The 20,596-nt window shown below is 43.9% G+C and overlaps 1 protein-coding gene across 1 annotated transcript in view; it reads right to left on the bottom strand.

The window, feature by feature from the left end:
- The window catches only part of RP1 (RP1 axonemal microtubule associated), a 752,859-nt gene that overhangs the window by 628,132 nt on the left and 104,131 nt on the right, over window positions 1–20,596 (bottom strand). The window contains exons 9-13 of the mRNA XM_075316343.1: window positions 19,603–19,679; window positions 19,065–19,096; window positions 18,851–18,980; window positions 10,168–10,271; window positions 6,175–6,351 (exon numbers count right to left, since the gene is read on the bottom strand). Of these exons, the coding sequence (XP_075172458.1) occupies window positions 6,175–6,351; window positions 10,168–10,271; window positions 18,851–18,980; window positions 19,065–19,096; window positions 19,603–19,679 (520 nt within the window). The remainder of the gene's footprint in view (window positions 1–6,174; window positions 6,352–10,167; window positions 10,272–18,850; window positions 18,981–19,064; window positions 19,097–19,602; window positions 19,680–20,596) is intronic.

The raw sequence follows: 20,596 nt of genomic DNA on the forward strand, positions 1-20,596 counted from the left end.
TTAATCTTCTTGAGCTAACTTATTGATGCAAATACAAACAGACTTTGATGATGCAAATCTGAGTTCTAATGAATTGGTAAACTTTCCAAAGCACTTCTCTTGGTTACCCAATATTTACCTTAGTTACTAGCGTCCGCCGCTCTCATGCTGCCAGTGCCGGCTCCCTGTTCCCTGCACTCCTAGCCAGAGTACACATCGGGTTAATTACCCGATGTGTATTCCAGCTACATATGCAGGGAGCAGGGAGCCGGCACTGGCAGCGTGAGAGCACACCGTTTAGCGCTGGCTCCCTGCACTCCTAGCCAGAGTACACTTCGGGTTAATTACCCGATGTGTACTCCAGCTACGTATGCAGGGAGAAGGGAGTCGGCACTGGCAGCGTGAGAGCAGCGGACAAAAGTGACTAAGGTAACTATCGGGTAACCAATGAAAGGGCTTCTTGGTTACCCGATGTTTACCGTGGTCCCTGCTTGCTTTAGTTCGTCGCCCTCTCGCTGTCACACACAGCGATGTGTGCTTCACAGCGGGAGAGCAACGTCCAAAAAATGAAGCAGGACATTCAGCAACGACCGGCGACCTCACAGCAGGGGTCAGGTCGTTGCTGGATGTCACACACAGCGACAGCGACGGGACGTTGCTGCTACGTCACAGAAAATGATGACTTAGCAGGGACGTCGTTGTCGTCGTCGCTATGTGTGACACCACCTTATGATATACATCATAAAATATTTTGCTGCCACATTTATTTACTATTAAGAAGACAATACAATAAAAATATAGTTACATATAGTCATTGAATGTAGAAAAAGAAACAGAGAGCAGCACTGTAATCCTGAGAAAGTGGGTACAGAGCTAACAGGGGGTTGACCCAAATATTGCAATACTCACAATCAGAGAGAAACAGATAAAAGTTGCAATCCAGAATTCAACTAAAGTTGTGTTTTTGTTCACCCAAGTCTTAGGCATTTGTTACGTCTCAGCTCATCATTAGAGCCATTTTCAAGCTGCGTAGAGACATTTTCAAGCTGCTTGCAAATGGCTCTAATGATGAGCTGAGACGTAACATGTGCCTGAAACTTGGGTGAAGAAGAACACAACTTTATTTATATTCTGGAGTCCTGCTTTCATCTGATTCTCTCTGCAATCTGTTAGTGGCATCAGAAAAAGTCTTTGTAATACTGTTATGGTATTTTATTCAGTGCAGTTGCATTTTAATACAGCAATTTTTTTTTAAATTTAAATATATGTAGCATATATATGCCAGGTATTTGAAATTATATATAATATTATTTGTTATATTAAAGAAACCCTCCCATGAGATTTTTTTTTTCCAGTAAATTTGTGTATGTGTGCATAGTGTGTGTGTGTGTATGTGTATGTGTGTGTGTGTGTGTGTGTGTGTGTGTGTGTAAATACACTCACCTACCACCACCTTCTCCAGTACCCAGTACCACTCCAGTCTTTGTCTGAGTGACATCATTGCTCTTCAGAATATCCAGCTCACCCTATGGTCTATATGTGAGTCTCTGTTACAATGAAAGTCTATGGAACCTGGTTGTAACTCTCCATAGACTTACCGTATTTTCCGGATTATACAGCATGTGTTAGACAACAGGTGCTGAAATAGCAGCACTTTCCCACACAATCACCGCAGGAGCTTAGCTTAAGGGGGCTTTACACGCTACGACATCGCTAATGCGAACTCGTTGGGGTCACGGAATTGGTGACACACATCCGGCCGCATTAGCGATGCCGTTGCGTGTGACACCTATGAGCGATTTTGCATCGTTGCAAAAACGTGCAAAATCGCTCATCGGTGACATGGGGGTCCATTCTCAAAAATCGTTACTGCAGCAGTAACTAGGTTGTTCCTCGTTCCTGCGGCAGCACACATCGTTCCGTGTGACACCGCAGGAACGAGGAACCTCTCCTTACCTGCCTCCCGGCCACTATGCGGAAGGAAGGAGGTGGGCGGGATGTTACTTCCTGCTCATCTCCGCCCCTCCGTTTCTATTGGGCGGCGGTTCAGTGACGCAGCTGTGACGTCGCTGTGACGCTAAACTAACCGCTCCCTTAGAAATGAGGCGGTTCGCCGGTCACAGCGACGACGCCGGGCAGGTAAGTAGTGTGACGGGTCCGGGCAATGTTGTGCGGCACGGGCAGCGATTTGCCCGTGTCACACAACAGATGGGGGCGGGTACCCACGCTAGCGATATCGGTACCGATATCGCAGCGTGTAAAGCGGCCTTAAGTTGACAGCCAAGCCCCTGCAGTAACAGGGTGCACTGCCCCTGGCTGCTTAACCCTCCACATGACAATCAATAGCAATTTCAGTATTTAAAAGGTTGTGAGGGAGGGGGCTCCCAATGTCACTTCCATCAGCACTCCCACTAACAAATCACGGGGAGCCTATGGTTCTTATGTATGGCACCGGAGACCAAACAATTATCTCCTGGTGTGCAAGGTATGGTGGCCTGTTAGACCCAGTCATTGGCAAGGTCTAAAGCAGGCTTGACACACAGCGACATCGCTAGCGATGTTGCTGGTGAAAGCACCCGCCCCCGTCAGTTGTGTGTCACGGGCAAATCGCTGCCCGTAGAGCACAACATCGCTAGGACCCGTCACACGTAATTACCTTCCTAGTGACGTCGCTGTGGCCGGCGAACCGCCACCTTTCTAAGGGGGCGGTTCATGCGGCATCACAGCGGCATCACTGGGCGGCCGCCCAATAGAAGCGGAGGGGCGGAGATGAGCGACCGTAACATCCCACCCACCTCCTTCCTTCCTCATTGCCGGTGGCCGCAGGTATGATGTAGGTCCTCGTTCCTGCGGTGTCACACATAATGATGTGTGCTGCTGCAGGAACAACGAACAACCTGCGTCCTGCAGCAGCAACGATATTTGAGATTAGAACGACGTGTCAACGATCAACGATTAGGTGAGTAATTTTGATCGTTAACGGTCGTTCCTGTGTTTCACACGCAATGACATCGCTAACGAGGCCGGATGTGCGTCACGAATTCCGTGACCCCAACAACATCTTGTTAGCGATGTCGTTGTGTGTAAAGCCCGCTTTACGGGTAATTTCTCAGTGTAATCTGACAAGTCTCATTAATTGCAATATATGTCTATTGCAATGCATGAGAACAGTAATCTAATTAATAAACATTAAAGTCCCTTAAAGGAACTAAGTAAAAGGAACTAAGTAAAAATGTAAATTTTTGAAATTTATTTATTTTATAAAAAAACAAAAAAAAAAATTCCCCAATAAATAAGAATATTTATGTAAAAAAACAAGAAAACAAAAAACTATATATAATATATATAATATATTTTGTATTGTCACATCCAGAACTACACAGTCTATAAAACTGTCATACTATTTAAACCCTACAGTGAGCACTTAAATAATAAATACAAAACGTAGCAAAAAAACTAGGCTTTTTCATTTTCTGAAAAATGCTATAGGTGACAGAACGCAATGATGCAAAAGCAATACTTTTTCTAGTAAATTGTTTTTATTTCGTAAAAGTGGCAAAACATTTAAGAAAATTCTTTAAATGTCATATAGCTGCAATCCCACTGACCCGAAGAATAAAACTGTTTTAGCACTTTTTATAAAAGGTGAACGTTAGGCTAGGGACCCACTTTGCGTTTTTACCTGCATTTCTGCAGCGTTTTGAGAAGCACCTTTTTCAAGCCAAATGGCCTGCGTTTTGCGTTTCCATGATATTCAAAGGATAAATGTGATTTCCAGACCCCACTTTGCGTTTTAAAATGCTGCGTTTAATTTGCATATTTTGTGGCAAAAGAAGCAGCATGTCAGTTGTTTTGCCATTTTGGGTGCGTTTTGCTAACATTGAAGTCAATGAGAATGGTCAAAAACCAAGATTCATACAAATTCCTGCGTTTTACCTGCTTTTTCTGTGCAGAAAACATGCGTTTTGGACTTACAAAACGCATGCTTTTTGCACATTCATTTAATGATTTCATATGTCCCTTTTCACACACACATAATCCGACAATTAAATTAAAGAAAATTTATAAATTATTGCTATTTTTCTAATAAATACTATATTACCTCTATAATTTAATTATATATTATCTATTTTCTTTATAATTTATGAAATTATGTATTTAATCCTTTTTTTTCTCGTTTTTCATTATTTTTGACTGTTTAAACTTTATTTAACAGTGTCAAGATTTACAAAACGCATCTGGCAAAAAGCAGGTGGAAACGCATGTAAAAAGAGCTGAAATTGCATAAAAAATGCGGCAAATACGCATGCGTTTTTAGTGCTAAAATTCTGGAAAAGGCAACTTTGGTCAAATCAATTAATTCAAAAACGTGCGTATAGGGCTGCAAGAAGGTGAACGCAAAGTGGGTCCCTAGCCTTATAAAAAAAAACAAAATCTATTTTTGAATTGCTGGTTTTTGTTCATTCTGCATCATAAAAATCAGAATTGAAAGCGAGCAAAAAATACTATGTGGCCGAAAATGGTACCAATAAAAATAAAACTATGTAATCACATACCACACAGTGAATGCCGTAAGAATAATTGTTTATTCTGTCTCCCAAAAATTGCAGTAAGGTCCTGCTCACATTTATCCTGTGCTCCATGTTGAGTAGTAGTAACGTGGCTCTCTTTCTGGACATCCCAGCACGCTACAGAAAGATGGGGGTCCTAGGTGTGTGTGGTGTTACTGTTGGCTACTATGGACACCTTCAAGTTCAGCCGCCCTGCCATTCTCTGTGCAGCTCCAGACCCCTTTCTCCCCATGATGAGGAAGCCAGATAAGTTTGTAAAACAGAGTCCTTTTTACTGAAGGATAAACGTATGTACAAATTGTACAGGTTTTACACTTGTAGTTTTCTTCTGTGCAAAGATTTAAAGTTTGAAAATTGTAACATTTTCAAATTTTTGGCCAAATTTTCGATATTTTCATAAATAAACTTACCACGTTCAAAAAGCAAGACATGTCACAAACAAACAGTCTTTTAATCACTGGGATATGTTGAAGCGTTCCAGAGTTATTAACTCATAAAGTGACACTGGTCAGAATTGACAAAGGAAGCTCTGTCATTAGTGTACAAAGTGGTTTGGTCATTTTGTGTACGTTACCTACAGGCATAAAGCGCCCACATAGTAGTGATATTATTATGACAGCATTGAAATACACAAAGATAACTACAACAACGTCATCACTAATTCCATTTTATACTGCTGTAGACACTGGATTATTCTCAGTGTAGCCAGGAAATAAGACAATGAAGCTAGGCATTCCTTGTGATGCAAACATTTTTTTTGTTTTATTCTTAACAGCCAAAAGTTCAAAAAATCACAAGACGTTTCGGTCTTAACATCGACCTTTTGCCAATAGGAACTAGCTGTATCTGAACTATGAAAAGCCAACCAGTAGAAAATAAATGATGAAAAAACAATTGTACTGGAAAAAAGGGTAGCTGATGGTACCTGATGTGGACCAAAAGAGGGGAAGAAGTGGAGATCAACAGACAAACCAAGTCTGAATGGTAAGATAACTACATGGTAAAGTGACCTCACTTATACAGTATGAGAAGAAGGTTTTCCCTACACCAGCGGTGGATACCGTATGTTTTTCTGTCTCCCCATACTTGGCTCCTGTGGTTACCTGGCCACGTTTGTGTCTAATATCGCTCAGCAATCTTCTCATACTCTATAAGTGAGGTCACTTTACCATGTAGTTATCTTACCATTCAGATTCGGTTTGTCTGTTGATCTCCATTTCTTCCCCACTTTTGGTCCACATCAGGTACCATCAGCTACCCTTTTTTCCAGTATTATTGTTTTTTCATCATTTATTTTCTACCGGTTTGCTTTTCATAGTTCAGATACAGCTAGTTCCTATTGATGAAGGTCGATGTTGAGACCAAAACGTCTTGTGATTTTTTGAAGTTTTTGCGGTTAAGAATAAAACAAAAAAAAATTGTGCATCACAAGTAGTGCTTAGCCTCTTTGTCTTACTATACGGAGTTGGATCCTACTAGAGAACCCATTCCTCTACAAGAAGTGCCGTGTCTCTTATACATTATTGATGTAGCCAGGAAATAAAACATAAACATTTCTCAATAAGCTTAAAATCTGACAGTTTAAGAAAAAACAAAACAAGACATGAGGAGAGGTATAATATACCTTCACATGTACAGAGAATTCTTGAGAGATGTCAGCGTAGCCTCTAGTGTCATCATTTGCTGCTTCACCATCACTATTAAAGGAGATAGTCATTCCTGGCATTCTGGTGGACTCCAGAGTGATACAACGGTTCGGATGAATATGGAGCTGAAGCTCACACAAGATGCCACTGTTATCCTAAGGAAAAGAAAAACATAAGTAGATAAACACATTTTAAAACAATGTGATAAACATAATATATAAATAAGTGATACTGATAACAGTTAATCACAGAAGCGTAATAGAAGAGTAATTGTCTAGTGTCGCAGCCAGTATTGACTGCAGAGGTCGCATGTGTTGGGATGTCATCACTGCTGCAAATATCATATATGCCAGCGGTAACAAGGACTTGTCATAAAAGAAGCGGTGGGAATCAGTATGGTAAGGGTGCCTCCATGTTATACAACTCCTTTAGCTTAGACAAGTAGAAATCCGAGCAATAGATGTCTGCATGTTAATATGTTAATTATGTATTAACATATACATTATCTTAACTAGAATACTTGGTGGTTGTGGAGCTATAACACACTTTCAGATTTTATGTAAATAAAAATGATTCATTATTGATTGAAAAGCTGTGTATTTTTACTATACTTTATATATCATTTTTACTGTTCTCGGTATCTATTTTCGTTAACAGTAAGTATAAAATATCCTTCACATTCAGAGGCTGAATATGCCATATTTGTACAAATCACAAATCCCTGTAATAAAAACAAAGTGTTTTATAGTTGGTTCTAACAATGCCAAGCGGCAATATGATATTATAGGGTTTTTCTACAATAGCTAGATGTCATAGATGGAAGAGGAAATACAAAGTCTCTGGGGACCAGTAGGAAGTGTTGAAACAGGAGATGCCTGAAATTGGCAAAGTATGTTTTATTTTCTTATTACATAACATGAAAAGCTGTTTCCCAAAATGTTTTACTGACTGTATAACTGCTTCAAACATTTGTGTACAGTACTGTTGAGCAACATGAGTAAACCTAATACTAATGTGCCGCCCCCATGCCAGCAGCCGCCGCTGCTTGGGTCCGGACCTTCTGTGGGTGGCTCGAGGTTCTCCGGACCCGGGGGTCTCGCGATCACGCCGAATAAAAAGGGGGGGCGTTTATCTACGGGCTAGACCGTATTAAGTTCGTGACACCACCCACGGTGTGTGGGACACCATCGCTGCTGTTGTGGAGCACCCGGGGGAGATGTAGTGGCAGCTGGATGTTAACCCCTCCATGGGTAGGGATGGTTGCCCCGTGGCCCAGTGTCTTGGTGCAGGGTATAGTGATAGCAAGGGCCGGCGCGCCCGGACGTGCAGGGGTAATGTTTTGTTACTCACAGTAAATGAATCACACTAGTCTTTTGGCAAACCAAAGTGCTGGTGGCCGGCCGCCGCGGCCGGTTGCATTCAGGTCCCCCACCCGGGCTGGTGGTCGCTGTCTTTTCCCTCTGCACTTGCTATGTGTATTGTGGACTGCCTGGTCTGGAACTCAGGAGTCCGCTCCCGGCTGGATGTGGCCTAAGGAGCCGTGCCCGCAGACGCTGGCCCGTGGGATCTATGGGCCCTGGCTGTGGACTTATCCCTATCGGTGGGCTGTTGTCTTCTTTTAGGGACTTTGGGTGGGACAGGACCTATAATCCTGCCCTCAATCAGTTAATTAGCTAGGCCACTGGTTTCGGTCCTGGCTTCAGGGTTTGAGTACCCTCTCTGTGCTACGGTTTCTGGGTCAGTTCTCCGTGTCGGTACCGGCGGGCTAAAACCCTGTGCCGGTCCACCTCGGATCTGCCGAGCCGTCTTCCCGTCCCCTGCTGACAGAGACCACCGTCTGCCACCTAGCAAAAAGCACCTGGGCTCCAACCCTGGCACCGTTTTAACTTAAACTTCCTCTGCTGGAGCTACACCTAGCTCCAGCCCACACTCCTCTCAACTTGAACTACAAAGCTGATCTTCTTGTTTTCCCGCCCTGGGCTGTCTAGACCCTGGGGTGGGCGTTTCCAGCCACCTGGTCCCGCCCACTGGTATGCCTATCGTTCCCCAAGGGGGGGGTGACTAGGGTTTCAGGTCGGCTGTGTGTTTCCTAGGTGAGGGAAGGGTGTTATGCGGGGGCCTATCTATGACTACCTGGTTTTGCCAGGGCGTCACACTAACCCCTGTAAAGGGGTTGACCACTTTGTCTTCTACTTCTTAGCACAACTTTCCTCAAAGAGGTGGGATGGGACTTGACCTGTCCATCAGCCTTCTAATTGATAAACACATGGGAATGCTGGTTTTCAATTGGAAGAGAGTGATGGACAGGTGTAGTCACTTGCTGCTTCTGAGATGAAGGCTGTGCTAACAAATACAAGACTAACAAATAATATTCATAAGGCCTTTTTCACACGTCAGTGAAAAACACAGACGTTTTTCACTGACGTGTAAAAAATGCATATGTCCCTCTGTGTGCCATTGTCCATGTGCTATCCATGATTTATGCTCCGTGATACGTGATAGCACATGGAGATAAACACACCTGTCCCCGCTCATGCTGTTCCTGGTGCTGAAGAGTCCCATGATGCAGCATCTGGCCGCCACTTTGTCACCTCTGCAGCTACTTCCTGGTCAGCTGTGCCTGCATAAATGAATATGCATGCCAGTAATTGGCCGGGCAGGAAGCTGCAGAGAGCAGAGGCAGAACACGACATCTTTGGAGACGGGTGAGTTTAAAAAGCTTTTTATTTTCAATGTCTGTGTTTTTCTGGTACGTGTTTCACAGACCACACCATAGTGTGGTCCGTGGGACATCAGTGATGCCAGAAAAAACAAACATGTCTCTGTGCGGAGCACACGGACACACGTGTACGCCGCAGAAGACATGGTCAGTGAAAAATCACTGATGTGTGAGCAGACCCATTAATTTTAATGGGTCTGCGTATGCCCGTGATTCTGGTACGTATAAAAACTAGCACATACATACCAGAATCACTGACATGTGAAAGAGGCCTTAGTAAGAGCCACAAAATAAAGGAGGAAAGCTGGGCTCAACTGTATAAGAGAAAAGGTGCTTGAGGTTAAAGGGAGTTCTAAGTAAAATATTAAATCCCAAGCAAGCAATAGGACATGAGACAGAGATAATGCAAATGTGATTTATTAGACTATCTGCAAAAAGAAACGCCACTACCAAAACAGAGCAAACCAACGTTTCGGCCGGTAACAGCCTTTGTCAAGGATTTGCACATTATGAGATCATGCATAAGATGAAAAAACGTCAAGGGACTGTACTGAACACGCGGCGTCTAATTCCAGCAGTAAATTGCAATGGCCAGAAAGATATAGAGAAAAGGTGAGATAAAGGAGAGGTTGCCTTGTGATAACCAGGAATGGGGACAGGGTCCCAGAGATCATGGGTGTCAGCAGGACAATGTGGCAGGCTGACACCCATGATCTCTGTCCCTGTCTCTATTCCTGGTCATCACAAGGCAACCTCTCCTTTATCTCACCTTTTCTCTACATCTTCCTGGCCATTGCAATTTACTGCTGGAATTAGACGCCGCGTGTTCAGTACAGTCCCTTGACGTTTTTTCGTCTCATGCATGATCTCATAATACGCAAATCCTTGACAAAGGCCGTTACCGGCCGAAACGTTGGTTTGCTCTGTTTTGGTAGTGGCGTTTCTTTTTGCAGATAGTCTAATAAATCACATTTGCATTACCTCTGTGTCATGTCCTACTGTGTGCTTGGGATTTAGTAAGAGCCACAATCTGGACTTAATACTGTCTCATATAGGAGTTATAATAACTGATCAATATAAAAGGTACAAAGACATCGCAGCAGCTTTACAGAAGTATTACACACTTGTATTATCAGATTTATTAAGAATACTAATAAATATTATTTTGCTGTAGAATAAACATTTTTCCAAAATATTCTTAAATATTAAAAACTTCATTTCTAATAGGAATAGTTAAATATATTCTTCATACCATGGCAGCAACTATTCCCTTGTCAATTGCCAAAGCAACATGCCGGATGTGATGACTCCTGAAAACACGCACCTTTCCTCTCTTCACCAGAACGTCAAAGAAGCCTATAAAGAAAAGTTAATACTGGATTAATATATGTATATTTCAGCATTTTGCAATATAACTTCATAACGATGCATAAAGGAATAGATATCTCCAGCGCTGAAAAAAAAGGAGTGATGCTATAAAGCAGAAGTGCTGAATGCATGTTATTTTGACATTGACATCTTCTGGCAGAAAAATGCACCAACAATGAGGTGTGTTTTTGCCACATTTTTGGTGCATTTTTTTTGCCATACGTTTTCATAATTAAGTCAATGGGGAAAAGCTGGAAAAAACAGGCAAAAACGCACCAAAAATTGGCATGTTGCAGATTTTTTCTGCAACAAATTCTGCAATGAAAAAATAAGCAACATGTGTACAACACCAGAATTGTCATTGTCTTTGCTGGCTTGAGGACAGGCATGTATTTTTGTGACAAAACTGCACCTAAAAACTCATCAATAATTTCCATAGGAGCCACATGAGAGACAGTGACTGTTGTGAAGGCTGAACCAATAGGCTTAAATTAATTTTTCTTAATATTAACATTAACATATTAACCCCTTCACAACCAGTGACGTACTGGTACGTCATTGGTCATGTCATGGTAATCACCGATCCCCGCACATGTCTTCTGATTTGAACAGCAGACATGTGGGGCCAACAGGCACGGATGGATCCGCTATTTGCTTGCCACTTGGATCGTGCTTTCAAAATGTGACAGCATGATTAAAATGGCAGAAATGAACAAGCAATCAGACTGGTGATCCATAAAGTAAAATAAATAAAAATGTAAAAAAGTTTTTAAAAATCTAAAAAAATTAAAAAAACCTCTGAAATTTCAAATCAGTCCCCATTTCCCCCCATTAGAAATAAAACAGTTAAAAAATAAGCCATCACTGAGCCCCAGATCCTGAAAAATGAGAACACTATGGGTCTCAGAAAATGGCGACAAAAGCGCTATTGTTTTTGTGGACAAATTTCTGATTTTTTTTTTTAACCTCTTAAATAAGAGTAAAAGTATTCATGTTTGGTACCTACGAACTAATACCAACCTGAGGCATCATACGGACACATTAGTTTTAACATAAAGTGAACACAGTGAATAAAATATTCCAAAAACAATCATGCATTGCATTTTTTGCAATTGCACCGAACTTGGAATTTTTTTCCTATTTTCCAGTACACTATATGGTAAAACTTATGGTTTCATTCAAAAGTACAACTCATTCCGCAAAAAATAAAGCCTCATAAGGCAATATTGATGGAAAATTAAAAAAGTTATGGCTCTCGGAAAAAGGGGAGCAAAAAGCGAAAAATTGCCCAGGGGTGAAAGGAGTTAATTGCAATTATCATTTTATATTACTATTAACCCCTTTATGATCTAGGACGTACCTATACATCCTAGATTGTATCTGTTTCTTTAATGTGGTTTGCGTTGCGAACCCGCATTATTCCCCAATCATATCTGCTGAGCAGACATGTGCAGCTAACAGGCATGGGTGAATCAGAGATCCACCTGCACCTGTTAACTAGTGAGATTGCGCTGTCAAACTCTGACAGCGCAATCTAATGTGCTCCTATGGGGTCATTCCCCGCCTCCAACAGCGACCTTGTAACATGATTACGGGGCACCAAAAGGTTGTCATGACAGCATGGGCTCAGCTGATTACCTCTATCACTGTCATAACTCATGAATGCACCAGCATTCACAGGAGAACAGCATAATTCTGAACAGCAGAAATGATCGAAGAGTGCAGGCTTTAAGTCCCCTAAGAGGACTAGTAAAATTAATAAAAAGCAAAAAAAAAAAAGTTTTAAAAAATATGAAAAGATAAAAATAAAATGCCAGACTAACGTTTCTTTGGTCGCTGCAACATTTCAATAAAATACAATAACATGCGATCAAAACATTGCATCTACTTAAAATGGTATAATTAACAACATTAGCTCAAAATGAAAAAATAAGCAATCACGGAGCCCCGGATGCTGAAAAATGAGATCGCTACGGAACTCGGAAAATTGCAACAAAAGCTCAATTTTTATTTTTTTTTACAAACTTCAGAATTTTTTTTTACCACATAGATAGAAGTAAAACCAGTGGCGTAACTACCGCGGTCGCAGCGGTCGCGATCGCGACCGGGCCCGGGCGGTTTGGGGCCCGCGGGGACCCGGCAGATCAGCAGCCAGCTCCTCTCAGTGAGAGAGAAGCTGCGCTGATCTATCACAGTGCACGCGCCCACTATATGACCCGCTGCCGCCCCCGACACCGGGCCCTCCTGCCCGATGTCAGCGGCGGCACCGGGGCCCCCCCTCCCCCGTCACCGCGCACAGTAATAATGAAGCAAAGAGCGGCCGGCGCCGCTCTGCATCATCATTCTGCCCCTGTGCCTGTGCGGTGACGTCACTCCTGTGCGACTGCTGTGCTGAGTGCACAGAGCGCAGGGAGGGAGGACGCCGCCGACCGCAGCACCGGGAGGACGAGCAGCAGTGGAAGGAGGAGAGCAGGGACTCGGGAGTACAGCATCAGTGGAACAAGGAGACGTCAGGACAGAGCAGCAGTGGAAGGAGGAGAGCGGTGAGTACTTGGTTTTTTTTTTTATATATATATGAGTACACGGTGGTCAGAGGCCTGGAGTGGGGAGGCTGCATTATACTGTGCATGGAGGCCTGGGGTGGGGAGGCTGCCTGATACTGTACAAGGAGGCCTGGGGTGGGGAGGCTGCCTGATACGGTACAAGGAGGCCTGGGGTGGGGAGGCTGCATGATACTGTACATGGAGGCCTGGGGTGGGGAGGCTGCCTGATACTGTACAAGGAGGCCTGGGGTGGGAAGGCTGGATGATACTATACATGGAGGCCTGGGGTGGGGAGGCTGCATCTGTACATGGAGGCCTGGGGTGGGGAGGCTGCCTGATACTGTACAAGGAGGCCTGGGGTGGGGAGGCTGCCTGATACTGTACAAGGAGGCCTGGGTGGGGAGGCTGCCTGATACTGTACAAGGAGGCCTGGGGTGGGGAGGCTGCATGATACTGTACATGGAGGCCTGGGGTGGGGAGGCTGCCTGATACTGTACATGGAGGCCTGGGGTGGGGAGGCTGCATGATACTGTACATGGAGGCCTGGGGTGGGGAGGCTGCCTGATACTGTACATGGAGGCCTGGGGTGGGGAGGCTGCATGATACTGTACATGGAGGCCTGGGGTGGGGAGGCTGCCTGATACTGTACAAGGAGGCCTGGGGTGGGGAGGCTGCCTGATACTGTACATGGAGGCCTGGGGTGGGGAGGCTGCCTGATACTGTACATGGAGGCCTGGGGTGGGGAGGCTGCATGATACTGTACATGGAGGCCTGGGGTGGGGAGGCTGCCTGATACTGTACAAGGAGGCCTGGGGTGGGGAGGCTGCATGATACTGTGCATGGAGGCCTGGGGAGGCTGCATTATACTGTACATGGAGGCCTGGGGAGACTCCATTATACTGTACATGGAGGCCTGGGGAGGCTGGCAGCATTATTATACATGGAGGCCTGGGGAGGCTGGCTGCATTATTATACATGGAGGCCTGGGGAGGCTGGCTGCATTATTATACATGGAGGTCTGGGGAGGCTGGCTGCATTATTATACATGGAGGCCTGGGGAGGCTGGCTGCATTATTATACATGGAGGCCTGGGGAGGCTGGCTGCATTATTATACATGGAGGCCTGGGGAGGCTGGCTGCATTATTATACATGGAGGCCTGGGGAGGCTGGCTGCATTATTATACATGGAGGCCTGGGGAGGCTGGCTGCTATATTATACATGGAGGCCTGGGAGGCTGGCTGCTATATTATACATGGAGGCCTGGAGAGGTTGGCTGCATTATTATATATGGAGGCCTGGTGAGGCTGCATAATAAACATGAAGGACACCTTATACATTGAATATAGAGGTGTAATATACATAGAGGTCTATGAGGCTGCATTATACTGGAGGTCTATAGGGCTGCATTAAAATGGAGGTCGGGGGGGGGGGCTGTATAATACAAAATGAAGGGACACCTTATACATGGAATATAGGGGTGAATTATACATGGAGGAGTATGGGGCTGCATAATACCATCTGAAGTTTTATGGGTTTGTGTTATAATACATATAGGACTATGGGGGCTGCATTATAATATATGGAGGACTATGGAGGCTACCTTATACATGGACTATGGAAGTGCATTATAAAACATGGAGGACTATGTGGTGCAGTATAATATATGGAGAACTATGGGGTGAATTTTAATACATGGAGAACTATGGGAAATGCATTATAATTGAAGGGCTACTTTATACATGGAGGATTATGGGGGTGCATTATAATATATGGAGGGCTATGTATCTGCATTCTAATATATGAAGGGTTATGTGAGACCCTTTATACAATTATTTGGAAGGCTATGTGGGGGCTGTTATAGTATTTTGAGAACTTTATACAGGGGGGACAAAGATACAAGTATGGGATGGAAATGTTTTGTGCTGAGGGAAAAAGGCTCTTTCCCATGCTCTGCTATACATCTCTCAGCACCCAGCTTTCCCATGTTCTGATATACATCTCTCAGCACCCAGCTTTCCCATGTTCTGCTATACATCTCTCAGCACCCAGCTTTCCCATGTTCTGATATACATCTCTCAGCACCCAGCTTTCCCATGCTCTGCTATACATCTCTCAGCACCCAGCTTTCCCATGTTCTGATATACATCTCTCAGCACCCAGCTTTCCCATGCTCTGCTGTACATCTCTCAGCACCCAGCTTTCCCATGCTCTGCTATACATCTCTCAGCACCCAGCTTTCCCATGCTCTGCTGTACATCTCTCAGTACCCAGCTTTCCCATGCTCTGCTATACATCTCTCAGCACCCAGCTTTCCCATGTTCTGATATACATCTCTCAGCACCCAGCTTTCCCATGTTCTGATATACATCTCTCAGCACCCAGCTTTCTCATGCTCTGATATGGGAAAGCTGGGTGCTGAGGACAAGATAAATATCAGAACATAGGAAAGCTGGGTGCTGATAGAGGGATTTCAGGGTGCTGTGGGTGAGAGCCAAGTGTCAGCGTCATTATCCTGTACCCCGAGTGTCAGTGTCATTATCCCTTACCCCATACCTCCCAACCGTCCCGGATACAGCGGGACTTTCACGCTTTACGTTGTTTGTCCCGTTGCCACGATCGGGACGGCCGGCTCCCGGGCTCCGCCCACCCACTCTCTCTCCGCATCCCTGCTTTTCCCTCCTACCATCCCAGTAGACGTGGCATAACAGAGAGGAGCGCTGCCTGTGCTGCTGCTGGTACAGTAAAATCTCCCCAGCGCTGATTTCCCTCCCTCCCCCCCCCTCACCCCCGGCCGGAGCCTCTCTGTGCGGTCGGCCGGCCGCCTGTCTGTGCGGTCGGCCGGCCACCTTTCTGTGCGGGCGCCCCCCGGCCGCCTGTCTGTGCGGGCGCCCCCCGGCCGCCTGTCTGTGCGGGCACCCCCCGGCCGCCTGTCTGTGCGGGCGCCCCCCTGCCGCCTGTCTGTGCGGGCGCCCCCCTGCCGCCTGTCTGTGCGGGCGCCCCCCTGCCGCCTGTCTGTGAAGGCGACCGGCCACCTCACTGTGTGGGCGACCGGCCGCCTCACTGTGGCTCCCTGCGTGTCCATGCTGGAGGCCCGCCGGCTGCCTGCGTGTCCATGCTGGAGGCCCGCCGGCTGCCTGCGTGTCCATGCTGGAGGCCCGCCGGCTGCCTGCGTGTCCATGCTGGAGGCCCGCCGGCTGCCTGCGTGTCCATGCTGGAGGCCCGCCGGCTGCCTGCGTGTCCATGCTGGAGGCCCGCCGGCTGCCTGAGTGTCCATGCTGAATGGGTGTGGATGGGGAGTGGATATGGGCGTGACTGTGAAATGGGTGTGGTTAGGGGGCGTGGCCTAAAAATTTGCCGCGGCGCGCATCGCAAACTTTGTCCTTCTTTTCCTTCTTTAAAAGTTGGGAGGTATGCCTTACCCCAAGTGTCTGTGTATGTGGAGGGGGGGCCCAGGTCTAAACTTTGCACCGGGGCCCATCCAACTCTAGTTACGCCACTGAGTAAAACTATACATATTTGGTATCTACAAGCTCGTACTGACCTGGGGAATCATACTGCTAGGTCAGTTTAATGATATAGTGGACATGGTAAATAACAAAAATCCAAAATTCAATCTTATAGCTGTACATTTTTGTAATTTTACCACACTTGGAATTTTATTTTCCCATTTTCCAATACAATATGTGGCAGAATGAATGGTGTCATTCAAAAGTACAACTCATCCAACAAAAATTAAGCCTTTATATAGCTACATTGATGGAAAAATAAAAAAAGATATGGCTCTTGGAAGAAGTGGAGGAAAAATGAAAACAAAAATCGCCAGGTGGTATAATGGTAATTATCTAATTAATAGTGAGCAGAATTAAGTATAACATGCCCCTTCATACAGCCACCATATGACCTTCACATACACCCCTATATATAACACAATCCCCCACACATTCCCACTATACACATTCCATGACCCCATGCACAGTCCTCTAGATACAACATAAGCTCACATACAGCCCTATTATATATAGCTTGAGCCCACACAAAGCCATATTATATACAGTATGAGCCCACACACAGCCCCACTATATGCAATATGATTAACCCTATGCACAGTATAATCCCATATACATCTCCCTATATACAGCATGAGCAAATCATGTTCACCTTGCTCCCATTCCTAATTGGCGTTCTCCTGCTAGTTCAAATTCAGTGAGGTTGTTAAAATGACCGTTGGCCTACCAGAGGCTGACGGCTGATGTCAGCACATGGTGCGTTGCAGTAATAGGCCGGCGGCCATTTTTTTTTACTACTGAAGACCAGTTATCATGGCCCCCTCTACATTTTTGTTCAGGGACCCACTGAGGCCAGAGCATGGTACGGTGTCCTCTCAGACCATTCTGACCCTGCACATGTGACAAGATACACACTGCATGACAATATCAATAATGGAGCACAATTCACTAATCGGGATTAAACACCACAGGAATATAAACAAGTAAATAAACAGTTAAATATAAACACTGATTCAGTAATAATTACACCTTTCTAAACTCCATGAATCCAAAGTCACTAAATCTCAAATCACACTTAGAACAAATCACTCGCAAGCTTTTTCACTCACTATTTATGATGCTTTAAATATAGTTGTTTTCTTTTGTGCAATACAACCTGCAATTCACTGCAACGTTTGCAAAGGGGAATTAGCTTGTCTTGGCAAATCAATTTGTTACGGCAATCTTTTTTTTTTCTTAAATTCTACAAAGATGTTGAAAGTTGAATTGTAAAGAATTCGTTCATCTTGCCTTAGGTCTGACATCACTATTTTTTAACAATATAGTTATGAACTCATGTCAGAAATGTTATATACCTCACCCTAACAACAACATTTTTTTCTTTAATAATCTATACTTTGTATTTGATACAACCAAAAAACACATCCCTTCTAGATTAAATGAAATTAACTGACTAGCACTACTATTAATCTATCCCCAATCTGTGATTCAGCTCTTCTTTCATTACTCAAATGCCTTCCCCCTCTCTTTCAATCCCTCCACTGACTATAAAGTACGCAGATAATACATTTAAAATCCTAACTCTAAACTACAAAGCTCATTCCAGCTTATTTCCTCACTAATCTCTAGATACGTTCCCTGATACAACCTTTCCCCTATATATAACCTTATCTCTTCTACATGCTCCACCATGAGGATATGTTCACTGAAACACTAAACATAACAGGTAGCACCACATCCGGGAATTTTAAAGATTCAAATATTTAATCCGCATTGTGAATTTCATAAAAAAATTCAGTGCCAAAATTGCTATTTTTTTTTGTTACGTTGCCAAAAAAATATTGTATAAAAAGCAATTAAAAATTTATATGGCTTTTCAAAGAAAAAAGTTTTGGCTCACGATCTGGCAACATGAACCAGACTTTAATTAGTATGGACATTTGCAATGCTAAAATCACACTGACCCATAGAATAAAGAATCATTTTTATTGCACAGTGAAGTATATAAAAGAAACAAAACCCGAGCAACAATGGATTTGTGTTGTGTTTTTTTTTTCCATTTCTCCTCATATTTTTTTCATGTTTTTAGGATATTGACAGGTTGTTGTATTCGATTTAACAAAGAATGGTGATATTGGAGGTCTATAAACACGCAGACTTTTCCAGGTCAATTTCTGTGTAGGGTTTATAACACTAATTCCCTGAGATCCCAAACTGACAAAGCAAACCAAAATTCATGTCTGGAATCTCGAAAGTGTATTGTTGCAAAATTATATAAGACAAGCCAAACTTTTCATAGATGCTGATAGGAGAAATAAGTTCCAACATCTCCTATGAGTGCATTGTTCTTCCTTTGCCAATTATCCTCTACAAACCACATAAGGGCAACAGGCTTCTCTTTCTGCCGCCCTATAGGAGCAATGAACATCTTGGTCCTGACTTGCTTGCTACTCGTTATATTATTTTGATAGAAATGTATAATCCATGTATGTTTGTAAATTTCATACTAAAGGTACCATATTTATCCTTTTTGTCTCCAAGTGCATCCACTTTGCCGTCTGGAGTAAGTCGTATAAATTTTCCTGTAGCTTTACAGTATAGCTGTAGACAGTTCTCATTCTGATACTTCCATCTCTCAGCGGTCCACTGTAAAATTTACATAAAAACATCATAATTTGTTCCAAAGCTTTGTAGAACAAAAGGCACTAAGCGTTCACATTTTTGATTTACCATTTCCTTCGTCTTCACTTCACGTTCATACCCTGTTGAAGTAAGAATATTGTAAAAGGAAATATAATTATCCTTAAAGGGAATCTGTCAGCAGGTTTTTGCTATCTCATCTGATAGCGGCATGATGTTGGCAAAGGTATCCTGAATCCAATGATTTTTCACTTAGATTACTAGGCGCAGCCATACTGACAAAATCAGAATTTTTAGTTTTAGCCATGTAGCAGAGCTGAGAGAGCTGTCCCAGCCCCACCAGGCTCTCTATAGAGATTGTACATTGACAGTGAGGTATCAATCAGAAGGGGGGCATGCCCGAATGCCGTGCACGTGACAATGTAGTCTGAGCAATGAGAAGTCCTGCTGCTCAAACAAACATAGCAAATAAACAATTGATCTGATCTTAACAAGACAAGCATCCCTGAATTCCATGTTTTAAACCTTGCAACATGCTGGTTTCAGCTTACAGAGCAAAAACCTGCTGACAGATTCCCTTTAAGTCATTACGGGCTACAGAGTATTGGTTCCAGACTTATAGGCTTACTGGCTGGAAAATCAGCTTCATCTGTGACAGATAGCCTTCTGACAATTTTCCCATCTTCCTCTCCTTCATCTAGCCACCTAGTTAGAAAATAAAAATATCAGTGTCCCCTGTTAATTTAAACAAAAACAAAATGAGCAAACAAAATCCAGAGGTAAAGTGCTGTATTTACTGATACCACATATAGATGCTATAATGCCAGAATTACTATGCATGATCAAATCGTCGAGAATTGTTTTTGTCCTTTTTTACACTTTTTTTTAGCTATAAATGTTTCCTAATAACACAGTTGATTTAAGTCTATGTCCCATTACACAAATCTGAGAAATGTATTTCTATAGTTTACATTATCCAGATTAGATCAATTAGAGTTATACATACGCAATCTTAAAATATTTTTGTTTTAATAGTTGTTATAAAATAATATTTCATAACTATATTTCCTCCTGGACCAAAGGAATGAAAACCCTAAGAGGTAGATATTTTGTCTGCTCCCATAATATATGTAGGCATGTATGTGGGCAATCCGATCTAAGGGCGGCTTTGCACACTACGACATCGCAGGTGCGATGCCGGTGGGGTCAAATCGAAAGTGACGCACATCCGGCATCACTTGCGATGTCGTAGTGTGTAAATCCTAGATGATACGATGAACGAGCGCAAAAGCGTCGTTATCGTATCATCGGTGCAGGCTCCGACATTTCCATAATGCCGGTGCCGCGACAGGTACAATGTAGTTCCTCGTTTCTGCGGCAGCACACATCGCTGTGTGTGAAGCCGCAGGAACGAGGAACATCTCCTTACCTACCGCCAGCGGCTATACGGAAGGAAGGAGGTGGGCGGGATGTTTACACCCTGCTCATCTCCGCCCCTCCAGCGCCATTGGCCGCCTGCCGTGTGACGCTGCTGTGACGCCGCACGATCCGCCCCCTTGGGAAGTAGGCGGGTTGCCGGCCAGAGCGACGGTTGCAGAGCAAGTGAGTGCATGTGAAGCTGG

The sequence above is a fragment of the Anomaloglossus baeobatrachus genome, chromosome 6, assembly GCF_048569485.1.
Source record: "Anomaloglossus baeobatrachus isolate aAnoBae1 chromosome 6, aAnoBae1.hap1, whole genome shotgun sequence".
NCBI lineage: Eukaryota > Metazoa > Chordata > Amphibia > Anura > Aromobatidae > Anomaloglossus > Anomaloglossus baeobatrachus.